The sequence below is a fragment of the Dromiciops gliroides genome, chromosome 1 (assembly GCF_019393635.1).
Source record: "Dromiciops gliroides isolate mDroGli1 chromosome 1, mDroGli1.pri, whole genome shotgun sequence".
NCBI classification, from domain to species: Eukaryota; Metazoa; Chordata; class Mammalia; order Microbiotheria; family Microbiotheriidae; genus Dromiciops; species Dromiciops gliroides.
Window position 1 is genome coordinate 651,420,301 of NC_057861.1, and position 17,923 is coordinate 651,438,223.

Consider the following 17,923-nt stretch of genomic DNA (forward strand, 5'->3'; position numbering starts at 1 on the left):
AAGGGGGAAAGGAAGACATAATTTAAGGAGGAAAAGTTAATTGTAGGATAATCTACAAATCACTCACATCACTGATTAAATGTTTTGAGAGGTTTTGACCAACTAGGGATCATCTTAAAAGAAAAGACATTCTTAGGACTTCATGAGTCTATAAAATGAATATTCTCTTCATCTTTGAAGAATGATCCAATACAGCCACATTATCGCTGTTATTATCCGACTAAATCTAAAACATAAGCTTAGTCCTCCCAAATATTGCCAGTTAAATTTTTCTTTAATAAAAGTCTTACACTTTTATCAGAGTGTTGGTATGAACTCTATGAATCATAAACATATGCTTGAGTGATAGTATTCATTGCACACTAAAACTATTTTTTTCTGCTTAGATCCATTACAATACTTTTCCTTCTTCCTTTCAGAGACATATACAATGATCAAAGGAAATTATTGTCGGACACCAACCTGGAATAAAAAAAAATTCCCAAACTACACCTTTTTTTAAAAAAACCTGCATATTCCTAGATAGACCAATGCATTTGAATACCAAGTGGCCAGTTTATGACCATATATCAATCCTTCACAAGAACGCTGACAATTGTTACCTTGAAAATATATTTCTTGTCACCTGAGTTTTCAGGACAGGGAATATTAACCTGTTCAAAGGCTAATTATGCCAATCTTTTGCTTCCTCTCTGATGCCATCCTTCTGCCTATAAGGTACTCTCACTACTTCAAAGAACAGATTTGCATACTATATCCTAATTCACTGCCCCATGGACTTAGCTCTTCTGTTGCCCGTACTTACCACCACCCCCAAACCCCAATCCTAAAAAAAATTAGGCATTTTTAAATGCTTCAAACAACTGAGGAAACAGGACAAATTTCTGCAAGCATTTTAACTGAAAAGTTTTTTTTTTAATCCCCATACTATTTCTCAAAGGTCTTGGAGCAACTTCAAAAATGGCTATGATAAAACCCATATTCTTCTTCCCATCAGAGAGGAGTGCAACAATTCTCAGACCAGAACTTACTCACTTAGTGTGGTATGTAAATCTGAGTTTACTTCTCTAAATGATTCCCATCCCTCTACCACTGACATGGCCACAAAGACCACACCTTAGCATAAGCCTATATAACACATTGCTACTAATGATATCAATGGCTGAGGCTGGAAACAGAAGCCCTGAGTTCAAATCAATCAATTTATCTACTTGATTTGACCTTATGATAAGTTTCATGGCTGGGGCCAAAGAAGAAGGAGGCTAAATCTATTGACCAAAATGATGTTTGGATATTATCCACAAATTTCATTTATCGATGCTTTACCTGTCCCTATCCTAAGAGGATTGGCAATCAAAAGGTAGCTCTGTTAAACACTGACATTTCCTAATCTTTAAAAAGGATGTCTGTGGGAAGATCAAATATGGCAAACATTGCAATCTATAGTTTACAGATATAATATAGGGGAGTGAAAGAGGCTAAAGTCAAGGAGTCAAAAGCATCTACTATTTCATTATGTCTTCCATCTGTTAAGTATTCACAAAGGTGTAAACAGTATATGGAATATACTTATATGAATTATACATCCTAACTTCAACATTTTTCTCCAATAATTTTAAACTAAAACATAACAGTTTGGATTTTCAATATTTAATCTGGCAAACATAGAGGAAACCATAGCCTACAGGATCATATTTGGCATCTTTTAAAAAAAGGATTAAAAATATCAAGGTTTTAAGATTTGCTTTAAGGCACTTCAAAATTTTCAACATAATACTTCATTTTTTCAAAAGACAAGATGAAGCGAAATTATGTGTTTCTCACATGAAATCTTCAATAAGAAATCCATTCCTTTGTTTCTTGGATGGTGAGTTATTATTTTTCTTGACATTTAGTAAAATGAATATTTGTATCTAACCTGTTCACAAAATGTCATCACTTTTTCTCATAATCCTTTACTAAATCAAGAAAAATTCATTTTAAGCAATAAAAGCTGCATTTTTTTAATCCTGTGGTGAAACATTTAAAATTTTAATTTCATTCTCATTCTCTTCCATTTTGTCTTCAACATTAACATCCAGGAGTAAACAGGTCTTCTGAATACTAGTAATAAATTTACTGTGTGAAATTTGAAAACCAACCTTTTAAAGACTTACATTTAAAAACCAAGCATATAAGCAAAATGATCATTTTTAGCACATGAATATCATCCCATGGAATATTTTTCCATGAATCAACTGAAAATAGTGAAAATCCTAACAGAGCAAGCCAAAAAAATGTAAAAAGGGAAATTTTAGAATCCAGGATTTTAGAAATTGTAGGTTTTTTTAGAAAGAAAAAAAAACTATTATGTGTGCCATGAAATAAGATCAAAAGTAAACTGGGAGCAGAAAGAGAAATCGGTATCCTAAAAGCCAGAAATCCTTTTTCCCCCACCTCAAGTACCAAGGAGGGCTGCCAATTTGTCCCCATCACTGTCGAGAAACAAAAGAAAATCCCTACTACAGCTAGACCATGTCAAACAGAAGACACAACTACTCCAGAGGGACGCCTTGAATCCACTGGGGTGTAAAGTCGGGGTTGGGGCCTTTTTGTCAGTCATTACCATAAAAGAATAAGAGGAAACAGTGACATTACTAAACAATGGAAAGGTCAAACGGCTTGCAGCCATTTCATGACCCAGACTAGTCAAGGTCAAGGGATTCAGGTAGCAACTTTGCCTGGGCATAAGTTACAGCACAAATGAATTGTTTTAACACATCAGCTTTGGTCAATTAAACCTAACAAGACAAGTTGCAGGGTTCTTGACACTAAGGCCAGAAGCTGAGACAGACCTCATAAAACAAGGCTTTTAACGTGGCATAGCAAATTTAAGGTAATCCATCCAGAAACTGCAGATGTCAGAATAATAAAATACAAGTTGACCTAAGCAGGAACATTTTTCACAGTTTTGACTCCTAGATACTGGGGTACAGCCTTCAGATTGATACATTCATATCATTACCATGGGCAGAGATAGTAATCCCCTGTACACATAAATTAGTCAACGCACTCTATTATCAATAACTCTTTAAATCTTTGCATGATTATATTTTCATAACTGGGCTCTAGGCTTCCTTGTTAATAGTGTACTTGATGCTGCAAAAACATCCATACACATATTTTTTCAAAGAGAATTATAAACTCAAATGTTTTCAAAAATCTTTAATTTCACTCATCAGAATATTGATCTGTCACATTGCATTTGTTGTTGTTTGCTAAATAACTACTTTTTAATGGCTGATTCTTCAATGTGCCTACATTTGAAAAATCACTTAGTTAAGTACTAACATCTCTCTTTTCAGTGTTGGGACTGAAGCTAACTTGCCTTTTAAAACTGCATATATTTAGCATTAAAGAATTTTTTTCCTTCATCTGCAATTCTTATTTTATTTTGCACTTGTTTAAACAAATCCCATTTTCTACTGATTGGTGCTTCATCAGAAACTTGCTACATGCTCTGAACTGCCTTAAATTGGGAGTCTGAAAATATACAACCTCCAGGCAACTCTCAGCTAACAAAATGACTTCATCCATCACCCCATATTTTCAATTATATTGTACTTATTCAGAGTTCTTTAATTTGTCTGTGATTCATCAATGCTGTCCTGTTTAAACTATCATCATAAGTGGAGGGGCTATATAGCTCTAAGTGTGTTTATCATACGTGATATGTACACACACAAATATTCCTGCTTCCTTGTCACCCCACAGTTCTATTGTTTCATTCAAATTTTGTGGTACTTTTGCCTTCAACTCATTTCCAATGTTTGCTCCACCTCATCAATTAATTATTGGTTATTTCTTCCAATTTTTCTGAATAAAATAATAATACTTCCTAACCCCAAAAAAAGTTTTTTTAAAAACTCCTCAATCCCTAAAACTGCATAAATTTAGCATCCTGTTACTTTCAGGCTAATGATGGCTAATCACAGAAAGACTTTCCTCACTGAATTAATTTAGTTTTCAATATATTTCTCTATATTTTTATGATCCCTGCTTTATGCCAAACTATAACAAGTGAATTCAGCTAAATTAACCACAGCACATAGTTAAGTTCAGAAATATAAGATTTTTTTTTTTAAAATGCTACCTTGCCACAGAAAATAGAATCTAATCTTTGGAAGTTTCTTGTGTTGTTCTGCTTAGCAGTATGACATGCTGCTGCAATAACTCAAGTTTCCGATAACATAACCACCAGTTCTTGAGATTTCTAAAATTACTCCTTTGCCACAGGGGCAGGAGTAGAGATGAGGGAAGAATTGTAAAACTTTGCTTTGACACTCATGCTGTCCATTCATTCATTCTGACATGGCATATACACTGCAAATCATCTGAAGTGTCTAAGAATTCTACTTTCATTAACTTCAAACTGCAATGTGTATGTTTTTAATTCTGCAATATCTTCACTATGAGTTCACAAAACAAAGAGAAACTTTTACCTAGAAGCTGGTGTGAGAAGGAACTCATTTTCCCTTGCTTACTATAATTTTCACAATTCTTATATAAGTTAAGAATTTTATTGTAATAAAAACTTTTTACTGTTTCTACTCTTTGCAAATCTTGATCATGTACTAAAGTAACAGCCATTCTTTGACTACTTCAGAAGCTACTATGATGTCAGAAACTAAAAGTTTATCATCATTTTAAATTATACCAGAGAATCCAAACAAAGGCTCCAATTGGGACACATTCAATTCCAATTAGTCAGTAGAATTCTGGCTTTTGTGCCCCATCTAGCATAAGAACCCAAGATTCCAAAGAAAATTACTTTGCTAGATTATAGATGTGCTTGAAAACAAAATGTTAATAGTCTATCGAGCTAACTAGGAGGTAAGTTTTTGAAGGTTAAATACTGATTTGCCAAATGACATTTTTCCCCCATAGATTCCATACCTGAAATTAGGAATAGGGAAAATCATAGCCTACATATTATGTGGGCTTCTTAAATAAAACTTTAAGACATGGAACTGCTAAAGAAGTGAACTATAAAAGTGCAATTATTAATAATAAGTGGCCTCTAGAAGTGTATTGGTTTCCTAAGTCCTCAGACGCAAACAGCAGCTGAGCCTATCACTGAGTGACTTTGCTTATAAACCAATCATCCATTCCCTGAAATGTTCACTTAGATCAAATTAGACATCCTCCCCCAAAGAATGCACATGATTACTATTCCTTTATATGTAGAGTCATATTACTAAACTATATGCAGACACAATGCAAAGTTCCCTGAATAAGTGAATATTTTTCTTTCTGTCTATATGAATTTGGACGAGATGGGGAATGTCTCCCTTGTGCTGCTAAACACAATTAACCACCTTTGTTGCTTTCAGTGTTCAATTAAATCATTCAAGAATCATATGTGAAGCACCTACTATGTGCCAAGCATCTACATAGATGACTTTTAATATTCCATAACAATAGAATGAATCAGCTGTATTCTCTCATTCTCCCTTTGAAAAGCAAGTACAAGAGTTTAGCTTGCCATCTCTATGTATCGATGCCAAACTTGTTCAACTGGCCCTGGCATTTTAACTCTTGAACTGTCTGGGAAATTTATTATGTGGCTGGGATATCATGGCATGAAAAGAACTAACCTCTGGGCCCTTTGACATTGTTTTCTTCTTATCAGTGAGGAAATTGCTAAATATCTTATCTTTAATTATATGTTCCCTATGAAGGTCTCATTAAATCCGTGAACAGAGGGATGCCAATAAAGTACAACTTTATCTTATGAAGCAGACTTAAGCCAGAGCAGAAACAAATGTACACTATAGTGTAAGCAGTTCAGCTAAGGACAGAACATTAAATGGAAAACTGAGCTATGGTCACCTAAATCACACGTAAGAACATACATAGCTTTCCTATCATACAAAATAGGGGGAAAATATGCATCTTTTCATTTCAACATTTCGCTGAGGAAAACTGCCATCCTAACGCTAGCTGTTTCATTTTTCCCAAGTAGGAGAACATTTGTTTTTGTAAAATAGCCACAAAACCAGCAAATCTTTAATGTGCAAAAATGGAACGTAATCATAGGAAGCAGAAGAAGACTCTACATAAACTTAATTGTGAGGATACTAATGCATGCCAAATCAGTCCATAAGTCAAGAACCGATTTAGGAAGGGTTTGAAAAGCTTTTATAACAGTTACTTATTCTCTAGCAAATATGTGGCATGTGAAAAGGTTCGGATTTCAAAACAGGATATTTATCACAATTTCCCCTAAAAATAAGTATTCACAACTTACATAACAATATAGATTGTTACACAATTTAACATTCAAAAAAAATGCCAGTCAGCATACAACAACTTAGCCACAACCTTAGGTGCCCCAATTAGCTAAAGGGAACTTTAGTTTTTAAACACATTCAACACTGATGAAGTTTCTGTGCTTAGAAACACCTTTAATACCGGGGCAAAGTACAATTCAGAAACCAGTTAGCATAAGTGAATATAAATTGTGCTTTGTTGCATTCATGCAACCTGCAACACATAACAGTTGCTATCTCTTGAGATCTGTAAACTTCCTAGCAAGCTCAGTGAGCTAGATTACTTTTTTGCAGAACTCTTCCTTACTTAATGAAAACCCAGTGCCTACTCTGCCCCCTTGCTCCACCCTTACTAACTCCCCCCTCCCCCAGACAGGACACAGTCTGGCGATTCAGTAGCTCAGATAGGCCAGACTTCCTTCTGTGCAGCCCTTTGGGTAAAACTGCTAATCCTTCTTATTAATTAACGAGATAATAGTGGTTAACCGGAAAGCAATATTAATGCTAACTATCTAGGAAACTTCAAAAAAAATGACAGCCTTTTTGTTAGTTTTTCTGGTAACAGAACTATATAACTGGGATCATAGGATCATCCTGATGTAGAATTTAAAAATTCGGGAATGACTGGATTCTACCAGACTTAGGAAATATATCTCTTCTTTGAAGATTTGCACTGCAAAATACCTCTCCCAAATTTCTGATATTAGAGTGAAACATAAGGAGCTTTTACAAGAGTATTATAAAAATGGAAAGTGTAGAAACTAAGGGAAATATGACTAAAATAAGAAATATGCTGTGCTGGAAGAGAAAACAAAAAAGCTTAGTAATAATTCATGCATTTCCCATCACTGTAGTCTATTAGTCCTCCACAATATTTCTCAAGGTAGGATGCTCTTCCTACAGTACATCCTCTATATCATAGTGAGGTTTGTATGGAATGATTTGCCTTTTTTAAATTTTCTGTTAAGATAGCAACAAAGACAGCATAGAGAACAAGAATTCACTGGATGAGAAACATTGGCTCTCTTTAATCTGTTAGTAAAATGAAGAGACAAGATTAGAACAGTTGTTTCAATCTATTGCAGTCTAAAAAAATCTAGAAAAGGAAGGGATTTATTTTATCTAAGGTTTGCTGCAGCAAACAAGTACAGCAGCTTTCATTCTCTGATTGTCAAAAACTTTCCAATGTGCCCACTGCAATGCGGATGCCAACCAACGAATCAAAGGCATTCAGCAACTAGACAAAGAGGGTCTGATGCCAACCTCGGTGCCACTGGCAACCATTATTGGCATCAAGCACATTGTCTGCCTTTTTTTCCCTCTCCTGGCACTTGACAAACAAAATGGCGGTTCTTTTAGCAACGGAACACAGTAAAAGCGCAGCACTCACAATCAAATACCATAAATGATTTTATGGACTTGTATACAGTTCTTCCCAAATGATACATGCTCTCAAGTAGAAGATAATACAATTTTATCAAAAGCTGTATTGAAATGACCTTTTCCTAATCTAATTTTTTTAAAAAGCAAAAGTGAGGAAATTATGGTTTTTTAAAAAAGGCTGAATAACTACAGCTTGGACTTTCAAAAAACACTGACCCATTGGTCATTTGCTGCTAAAATCTTTAATAACTTAGATTTTGTGAATAATTTTTTAAATTTCATAATTTCTTCCCAAAACCACACTAGCGATAGCCAGAGCTTATAGTTCATGTCAAAACCCCTTCTAACTTTTTCTCTGTTCTAGAAAGGATGCTGCTGCTGCTATGAAAAAGGGGAAGCAAGGACTGAACCAAAAAAAAAAAAAGGAAAGGCAGAAAGAGGGAAAAGGAAAGCCATATGAAGTTGGTCAACGATGAAACTTTATTAGAAGCTGGTCCTTATTTCTTCCTCCTAAAAAGATGCAGTATGTGATCTTGTATAAATAACCAAGAGGACTATTGACATTTTCAGATCTGGAAATTGTCAATATATTGTAACATTACTCCGCACTGCAATGCGGATGCCAACTAACAAATCACAAGCATCCTAAGCTAAACAAAGAGGGTCTGATGCCAATCCTGGTGCCACTGGCAACCATCATTGGCACTCTAGCTATTCTTCCTCATGTTTTTCTCCTAGTCATTTAGAGAGGGGGAAAAAGTAATTTTCTCCCTTCATTCAATTTCAAACATTACATTTTTCTTTTCTGATTTTTCTTTCAGGTTATTCTTTATATTTCTATACCTGATTTATAAAACATAGTTAAGTGGGTTTTCATGTACTTACAGGAGAAATAAAAAGTCATTATGTGAGAGATGCAGCGCTTTGATTGACTACAGGCTTATCTTTTAAAACCTGGCTTCTTTAATCAATTGCACTGCAAAATGACATAATTAACCTACTCTTGACAAAGAAAAAGATACAAATTTTGAAAAAAGGAAAAAGACAAAAGCATCATAATGTGACTTTTTCAAATAAAGAACCAACAGATGTTAACAGAAGATGCACTGGAAGGTAGGAAAAGACACAAATTAGAATCACAGGGTAAAATAATGAAAAATTGCCTGACAGTTGGTTTTTTAAAAAGAAAGAAAAAAATCAATATTTTCTCCAGAGATATTTTCCTAGAGGTTGCTTAAAACTTAATATGCCCACTGATGGTATAATGTAGAAAGCATTTACATATTTACCCATCCACCTTATCTTCCCAAATCCAAGAGGTAAATTCATATAGCCAGTTCATCTAAAACAAGAGAACAGACAGCCTGCTCTGTACACACACACACACACACACACACACACACACACACACACACACACACACACACGGACACACTGCAAGGAAAAGCCTTCAAGCAACCGATAATGTGAGGAGTACTTAGGTGTATGCGAACCTTCCCTCTGTCTGCACTAAAAAGTCGCTTGACCTGGTTTTTAAAAGTTTACTTGCAGTACTGACTTCCAGGAAGGTATGTTAAAATGCATTTTTCAGTTAACCCAACCAATATATAACACATTGTTTAACATGACTTAATGAAAATCTATGTTATATGCTTTAATACTTTTATTTGTAAACCTAGGGTGTGCAAATGGTTCCATTTTTGCTCCATGTTTTTACCAAAAAGCATCTTTAACCATATTTAAGTCACTGCAAAACAATAAAACGCTTGAGATGATGGTCAGTAGGGGGAAGGAGGAAAGGGAAAAAAGAGAGATTTGATGTTACAACTTTTATATTTTTGAACAAAATGCAATAAATCCCATAGCTTCTTCTCCATTACTACTGCTTAAGATAAGATCAGAAATTAAATGTAATTTATTTCATTGCAACTCTTAAAATATATCAAGCAAAACTTGTGAGGAAATATAAAGAACAAGCAACTTACTATGTACCTAGAAGGCCCAATAAATAAATAATATTGATATTTTTTCTTATTTTAGATATGAAAAATCATAATAATTTATTATTCAATTCTCATAATTATATAAGAAGCATCAGATAGCAGTATGTCATCTGGCTATCTGCAGGCCATTTTTGCCTACCACCAGGCCAAATTATGAAATGGTCCACCATCTGTGGCAGATCCAACTTTAAACCACTTTGGGCATGCTGCTAAAAAGGAAATGCTATTTTAACATGGATTGATTACCGATGTAATGATTTCAAGATCCTGATACATACAATAGCAGCAGAAGAAAAACTCTTGCCTATTTAAAGATATCACAGTATGAGGAAAATTAGAAACCATAAATAAAGGACACGTATTTTGCAAAGTCAAGAAAGTACCAAGTGATACACACCTGTTTGTGAATTATTCAGGAACATGTATATCACTTAGTTTCTACTAATTTTCAAGAATAGATGTATTCTATATGTTGTCTCCATTCTTTTTCAAGATTTCTTTTAAACTAGTCTATGCAATGTGCTTTCCGTTTTTTTTTTAACTATACTAGAAGGCCATCCCCATATTCTTCAAAAAGTCTCAATGAATTTACACTTTGTGAACTTTGAGCATACCTTTAAAAACTAAATGTTCCTACGTCACTATGGGAAATTACTATAGCATGACTTATAAAAAAAAACAGATTGGTAATCCATCTAGCCAACAATGAGTGGTTAGTTACACAATCAAAGAGAAGGTGTTGGTAGAAACATTTAGTCTTACAAAGCTATTGGTCTATATAGGATCTGGCTTTTGTTACTAGAGCTCTTAAACATTCTGTAATGGTGAGAATTTAATTTTGTTTCTCAGAGCTATAATGGGCATGTCTAAGAGAACACAGTTACTTTATTCTAGTCTAGAGAGGGTGTAAGGATTTTTTAACATATATGGATATGACTATGCCCGCATAAATACACATATTACTAGGACTGAAAAAATGTGCTATTGCAGAAATAGATGAAAGGGAAAAAAAATCAAATGAGCCAATATAATTAAACTTTGTTGTGATTGAGTAAATTCACGAGTTCAAAGACACTCAGAAATATACTTCTTTCCCAGACTTCAACTATTCATATCAATGTATGTGTTACAGTTACTACATTCTAATGAAATGGATTGTACATGGTGGAACATATCTGTATGGACACATCACTAGCAGTCTACACACATACACATACATATATATATATACAAGTATATATCTGATATGTATGTATATGTTTATATATGTGTGTGTATTCACATACATACACACACATTCAGTGTTAGAGTTGGAAGAGACCTTAGAGATTTTTGAGTCCAACCCAAGTGTTGTACGTGTATATGGGGAAAGAAAGAGAAAACGGTACTACAGAAGAATGTTTGGAAGTCATGCTTCCATTATACTGTCCTGTCAGTGTTTGACATACTAATATAAGAAACAACAGTCTGCTCCTACCTTGCTCCTGCACGTAGTATGCCAAAAACAAATCAAGCTCTTTAACTGATACTGTTATATGATGTGGCTGGACGCAAAGTGCTGGATTTGTGCAATGTGGGGATTTCATGAGCCGTTCTCCATCCGTACTTTCCAAAGGGATGCCTTTGAACAGGATCACCATGACTAGATCCAGACGCCAGACTTTGTCAGCCTGTCGCAGGCAGTCGATTCTCCTAATCTTACCCTTCTGGTCGGGATTGGATAATACACAGCATGGGTGCTTCTTCCCAGTCACGGTGAGCACGAAATCCTCCCGGTACTCTTGGCGGATGTCTTTGCGCAGCTTGGCGAGGAGCCTAGATGCCCACTTCTGTTTGATTTCAGGCTTTTCACTAAGAAGCTCATCTTTGACTGCTCTTTCCTCATCCTTTGACATTCGCTTCTCATGTTTTTTAAAGTACTTGCGTTTTCGAGCCTGCAGGTTGAACCACGTATAGGCGATTGCACGGACATGTGGAAGAAGTGCCTCGATGAATGGGTGAAATTCATCCTGTGGAAGAAGGGAGGGGGATAGAAGAGAAGAAGAGCAAAGTCAGTTTGATCTTAAAAGCTCAGAAAAAAAATGTACACATTCCCTACCAGTTAAATACACAAAGCAATAGAAAGGTAGGTTTAGGTGTGAAGATCTGTATTTCCTTTTATTACTTAAAATTATTGAAATGATAAGACAGAAGGTAAAGAAAAGGAAGTACTGTGACAGTTACTCCCTCTCTACCCCCACTCCACAGTTTGTGGATAAATAGTTTTCTAAACAAATAAAGGTTTTATTTTGCACCCCTGCTCTTATCCCCACCCCCACCCATTCCATACAGACTATATTCTTCAAAAAAGCTTGACCAAAGTGCTTTGATCCTATTTAATATTCAAATGTTTGACTGATCAACTAATGCTAGGCAGTACCATTGTACAAAGGACACACTAAGATTTTGGAAAATCTGAGGAGAGCTGTTCAGAAGGCAGGAGCGATGATGCCACAGTTCATTTCTCTTCTCTGTGGCACAGAAACACAAAGCATATACATGCTCAGTGTAATGCCACACAGTTCCCGCTTTTGGAGCATGCTCTCAGCAAGAGACTGCTGGTGGCACAGAGAGCATGCGCCATCAAACTTGATCCATTTTCTTATCAAACGTCCAACATTCCAACACTGAAACAGTCCCATTCCAGTACTGGTAACTACAGAAACCGGTAATACAGTAAGGGAAAGTAGGTAAAAGATAAAGCATGGATTAGAGGAGCCCCACACCAAAGGTTTCCATATTTTAAGCACGGCATGTTCTCCCTTTCCTCACATCTTCCCCCACCTCCTCCACCAACTTTGTGAAATCAAAGTTGATAAAGTTAAAAACTGAAATTACATTAATGATCTTCCGGCAGCTTCCTCTATAGGATACGAAACCCCACAGAGTCAGTTAATTTGTTAACTGATCACATGAGTATGGCAATTACTCTAAACCCCTTAAAAATCGATCTGAGGTGAACAATGAAAAATGGCAACTTGGCACCAACTTAACATTCTTTGTGTTTCTGTACCCCGTGACAGAGTGACATTAGGAGTGCACCACTGGTCAAATACTGCTTTTGTACAATCTATGCAATTCCTTTGCCATATTTAAACATTTGCATATATGCATGCACATGTAGGTAGATACAGCGTAGCTGCTTATCACTTACAATTCATTGGATTGCCTATGGGTTTCTGTACTGTTCCGGCCTTCATTGAAAACTGGGGATGAGGGGGAATAGTTACAGGAATAGAAAACTATTCAATTTTTCATGACTTCCTACCTTGGATAAATTTGTGTACCTCGTTTGGAAAAGCTCTTCCCAACCTATAAAACCCCACTGTAAATACAGAAGGAAATTTTCAAAATTTACAACAAATAGGATCCTAGATCTCCATCTTGAGCTGGTGGCAAAGTATCTACCGGGACTGTTTTACTTTTAAGACATTCTCAATACTTCTTGGTCAAATTGATTGTACTGTCAACCCAAACCACAAACTGACTTTCTCTAAGTGACTGTATCCCAAGTTACAGTTTATGGATTAATGTTAGCTACCCTGACAAATGTGGAATGAATTATGTTTAATCAGCAAACTGATTAATTCCATTAGGTAAAAATGCTGGAAATATAGCCAATGACTTTATGACAAAGAACATGTCCTAAAAATTCCATATTAACTAATCAATCAAGCTTTAAATAAGATTTATTAATAGTATCCATTACCAAAGAATGGTTAAAAACTAGTTTAGCCCATTTAGATGCTGAAAAAGCTTGAGACTTTTTTTTGGTATGAACTCCTAAATACACACACACACACACACACACACACACACACACACACACTGTCAATTATGTAGCCATCATATAGTTCATGTATTGCCTTAAAACATCGCTATAACAGAAGAAAAATGGAATCAAAATTTTATAATACAGGATGCAGATGATTACATTACAGCATGAAGCATCATGAAGTGCCACAGAGGAAATCATTAAACTGATCAGGAGTTTCCAGCAGAGATTTGAACAATTCAGTTACTATGCAAGCACATAAAACTAGGACATGGAAAGAGTTAACCACAATCTGTTCTTTGTGTGGGAAGGCAGCCCTGCTCTGAGCAACCACAGCCCATGATAAGACCTCCCTATCTCCATACACTTTCTGATGCCATGCTTTTAGCTTTCACTGTAACTATAGAAAGTTTTCTTTTTCCCCTAAGAAAAATATGCTAAGTGAAAGCCTTCTAAAGGAAACTTGGACTTGTGTGTTCCTTTACAGCTTACTCCCTACAAATCTCACCTCTGCATATGATTTATTGATATGATTAATAAATCATCTTTGATTTTTCTAACTTGGGAAATTTTAGAGTTGGGGGGGGGACTTCCTCTTCCACATAGCACTCTACCCACACTTAAAAGTACGCAGTGTTATTTTAACAGGTATTAAGCACTGCAGAAATACTTAAATACTTAGGTTCTTAAGTGGTATGTCCAGTGACATTTCACTTTCCTATAGAGATAACAGTCAATTTTGACCAAAGTTACTTTAGTGTAAATATTGAAGTATGAATAATGTTAATCTTCATGAATATTAAACAATTAATAAGCTACTTTAAATAAAGAGGATCCAAATTTTAGATTCATCTCTTTCTTGTATGATGTTACTTTACAATATACATGAAACACAAACTTTTAAAAATAATTCTGAAAATGCTTAAAATGGCACTGGCAAAAAATGATTGTAAAGCTTATAATGGGGAAAAATTAAGCACAGAAGCAGCAAACTTTCTCAGTCTTCAAAGCAGTATTTTTAAGTATCTGTTAGAGCTTCATTGTCTATCTGGATTCCTTTCAAATCAAACATTGCCTGACAAGAGGCATAAATGATTGTAAATGGAGACTGGCTATTAGTTATATACTTTTCTCTTCTAACATGACTAAAATGCCATTTACTCCATTTGATTGGTTTGTAACATTGTCAGAGGCAATATATTTTAAAATGATTTTATGTGACATGAATGTGGATCATAAGTAGCTGTCTTCACACATACACAAGTGATTTATTAAAGTACAGACTTTCAAATATCCCATTAAATGGATCAGGTGTACAAAATGCATTCTCATTTTAAACAAAAATGGGAGTTACTTTGAAATAAGCATAGAATTTCAGAAATTAAGCAACTAAACTTTTAACTACTACAATGCAAGTCACTAGGCCACCTTTTCTCAGTTTGGGTTAAAAAAAAAAAACTTTGATCTTTCCCATTTCCATTTTTCCAACCCCCAAATGCATTATCAAATTAAAAGATTAAGTAAAAAAGCAGGCCACAATAACTCAAAATGCAACATTCTTCATTTACCTAAAACAGTTTTCTTGGCTTTGAAAAAAAGAATGGTTTCTAGAAAAGAGAAAGAAAATTTGACCAATTTGTTGGGGTCAGTTCTAAAGAATCGGCTGTGTTTTAAAAAAAAAATTGTATAAAAACGTACCAGGAAAACTTGAAAGCACTTTAAGAAAAATAATAATTGGACCCTATTATTCCTAAAAAACAGTGCATTATTAAAGATTTTATATTATTTATGGTAAGAACAAGCAAACATTAAATCATATGTGACCATACTGTATTCTTCATTACAAGTCTGCTTTATATTCTCGGCATGTATGAAGTACCAATAAAGCAGCATACCAAACTACTAAACTACTGAATATCAGCTTTTAACGATGGTGCCTTTAGAATTAAAATGGGTTCTAAAAAGCAGGTACCCTACTACTATTGAATAAGCTGCCACTTTTTAGAAAGTTCTTACCAATCAGGTGATCTACTCTAATTTGTGTTTCTAAATCTTAGAAAATGTTTTGATATAAACATTCAGCACCACTATCAACATAAAACAGTGATATAAAACCAAAACAGTTACTTAGTCTAACTTTTGTAACATTCTAAATGTTCGCCACAACCTAACATTTAAGACTTCTATTAAACATGAGCTCCAAAAATAGTTTCTCATCACATAAGCCTTAAATCCTAAAAATAGATTTATTAATGTAATATGGAAGATATTATTCCAAAAAGTTAAAAAAAAAACATCAAAAATGTATACTACAGAACATGTATTTGCAAGTACTTGTATAACAATTGCATGAACATATATAAATATATATTATATGTTTGAATATCTTTTATGCCAAGAAACTGCCATAGTTTTCCTCTGTATAAATTGAGGTTAAGTTTAAATTAATATTCTTTTGATAAACCTTTGCAAGGAATCTTGAAATCTAACTCCTGGTAACAATTTCTGAAAAGCAGCTATTATGAATATGAGTAATATACAGAATGTGAAAAATTATCCAACACTTTGCAGATGAAGATGAATGATGCAGCACTTCTTAAGCATGCATAGGGTGCAAATACAAAATGCATTTCTTTTTGTATTACTTGCAACATGTCAGATAACCATCACTGTGTTTAAATACTAAGGAATGTTAACATTTTACCCCCAGAAAAGATTCATTTGTTTAAAAAAAATACTAATGGTGGATTATAACAAAGGTGATTCACACACCTAAGGTGTATCTCTTTGAACTTCATGGTGATACTTAAAAGGAAAACCTATGTATAACTTTCAAAATACAAATAGCTAAAAAACTCTCTTTTACACAGTTTTGTTAAAATAAAGACACGTTTACTTGCTGAAAATATCCATATCTAAGTCAATCATACTCAGATGCCAAACAAAATATAAACAATAAAAAATGTGTCAGCCAAAAAGCTACAGGACTGTATCCAATCACTGAATAAGCCTTATCATTGTTTTCATCTTCATTCACAATTTATGAATGCCTCAATCCTTTTGAATCACAATGGCTTCTAATTGTCAAACAATTGAAATCTTAATCATTTGTCCATTATACAAATGCATCATAATAATATTAGATTTTTTAATTTAACACACCCAAAGACTTACTCACTTCTTTAGCTATTTGGTTTGTTTGCCAATGTGAAAGCAAGTGGTTAACAGTTAACAGTTTATGAAATGTTCTCCTAAAGGGCATTAAAACTCCTGCAAACTGTCCCCCAGCTTTAGAGTTTTAATGTACTGCTTAAAATGTGATCTATGACCATGGGATTACTATTTGCTTCTAAATGAAGTAATGACAAATGCCCTGCAGGTATTTAAAAGCAACTTCAGTAGGGTAATTTTTCATATGACCTTGATTTAAAATACTAGAACTGGGAAAAAAGGTATAAAATGTCTATTTTATTTTGTGATATTGTCAGAAAGACGTTAAACCCAAATCGAAAGCTATATGTATATAGTATATATTTATATTTTCAAACAAGAACTAACTTACTTACATTTTTCTAAACTACTTATGCAGACATGATACACCCACAAAATTTACAAAATTAAAAAGCTTATTGAAATAAATCTTAGCTATTATGGCTCCAAACAACCATTAGTGCCAACTAGATAGGTCCAAATTAAAGGTGTCTTTATGACTAAGGTACTTAAAACATTTTCTTTTTGTCAAGACTTTCGGACTCCAAAAGTAGACAAGAAAAATAGTCAACTTCCCTTCCATTATCCGTAGCAGATTAAATAAGAATCCTACATTACATTAGTCAATGTTAGCTTAAGAAACACAAAATAACGATGTCCCCTAAACTCCCTGTATTATCAGAGCCCAAAATGAACAGAATAGTTTAAAAGAGAGTAAATTAATTCTAATGGCTGCATTTGAAGCCCTGTTCTTTCTTGGGTAATTAAAACTTTCTTCGTTTAATGCTCCCCATTCCCCTTCCCACCTACTCCATTTGACATTTTAGACCATAATTCAACAACATTTGTGCAGAAGTGGCCTTTCCTTCACTTTCAAGGAGCAAGTGCACATTTTTCTTACTTTGGGGTTTGGAATTCCTCCCTTAAAGGATCTCAATTCTCTTATAACCTGGTTTCTCTACCGGGATTAACCTCCAAACTGCATTTGGACCCTACAAAAACCGGTCTCCCCCTTCCCCAACCAAACCAAAAATGACTTTTTAAACTTTTCACCTTTTTTTTTGTTGTTGTTGTTCATTCAATTAAACTCCGCTAGTTCGCAATACAAAACAAAACCAAACCGTTCGTATATCTATACCTGAGTGAGACAGATGGGCGAATACATCATGACTTCGCCTTAAAACGCACTTTCCGGAGATCCC

General features: G+C 34.5%; 1 protein-coding gene across 8 annotated transcripts in view; it reads right to left on the reverse strand.

Annotated features, from left to right (window-relative positions):
• The window catches only part of NFIB (nuclear factor I B), a 273,901-nt gene that overhangs the window by 255,903 nt on the left and 75 nt on the right, over positions 1 to 17,923 (reverse strand). For 7 of the 8 annotated variants that reach the window (XM_044002409.1, XM_044002389.1, XM_044002352.1 and 4 more), the window contains exons 1-2: positions 17,860 to 17,923; positions 11,175 to 11,706 (exon numbers count right to left, since the gene is read on the reverse strand). The exon at positions 17,860 to 17,923 is cut by the window's right edge and continues 75 nt beyond it. In XM_044002409.1, the coding sequence (XP_043858344.1) occupies positions 11,175 to 11,706; positions 17,860 to 17,889 (562 nt within the window). In that variant the 5' untranslated portion in view covers positions 17,890 to 17,923. Of the gene's footprint in view, positions 1 to 11,174; positions 11,707 to 12,116; positions 12,250 to 17,859 lie in introns of those variants that run through there. The other variant, XM_044002361.1, reaches the window with a different exon arrangement.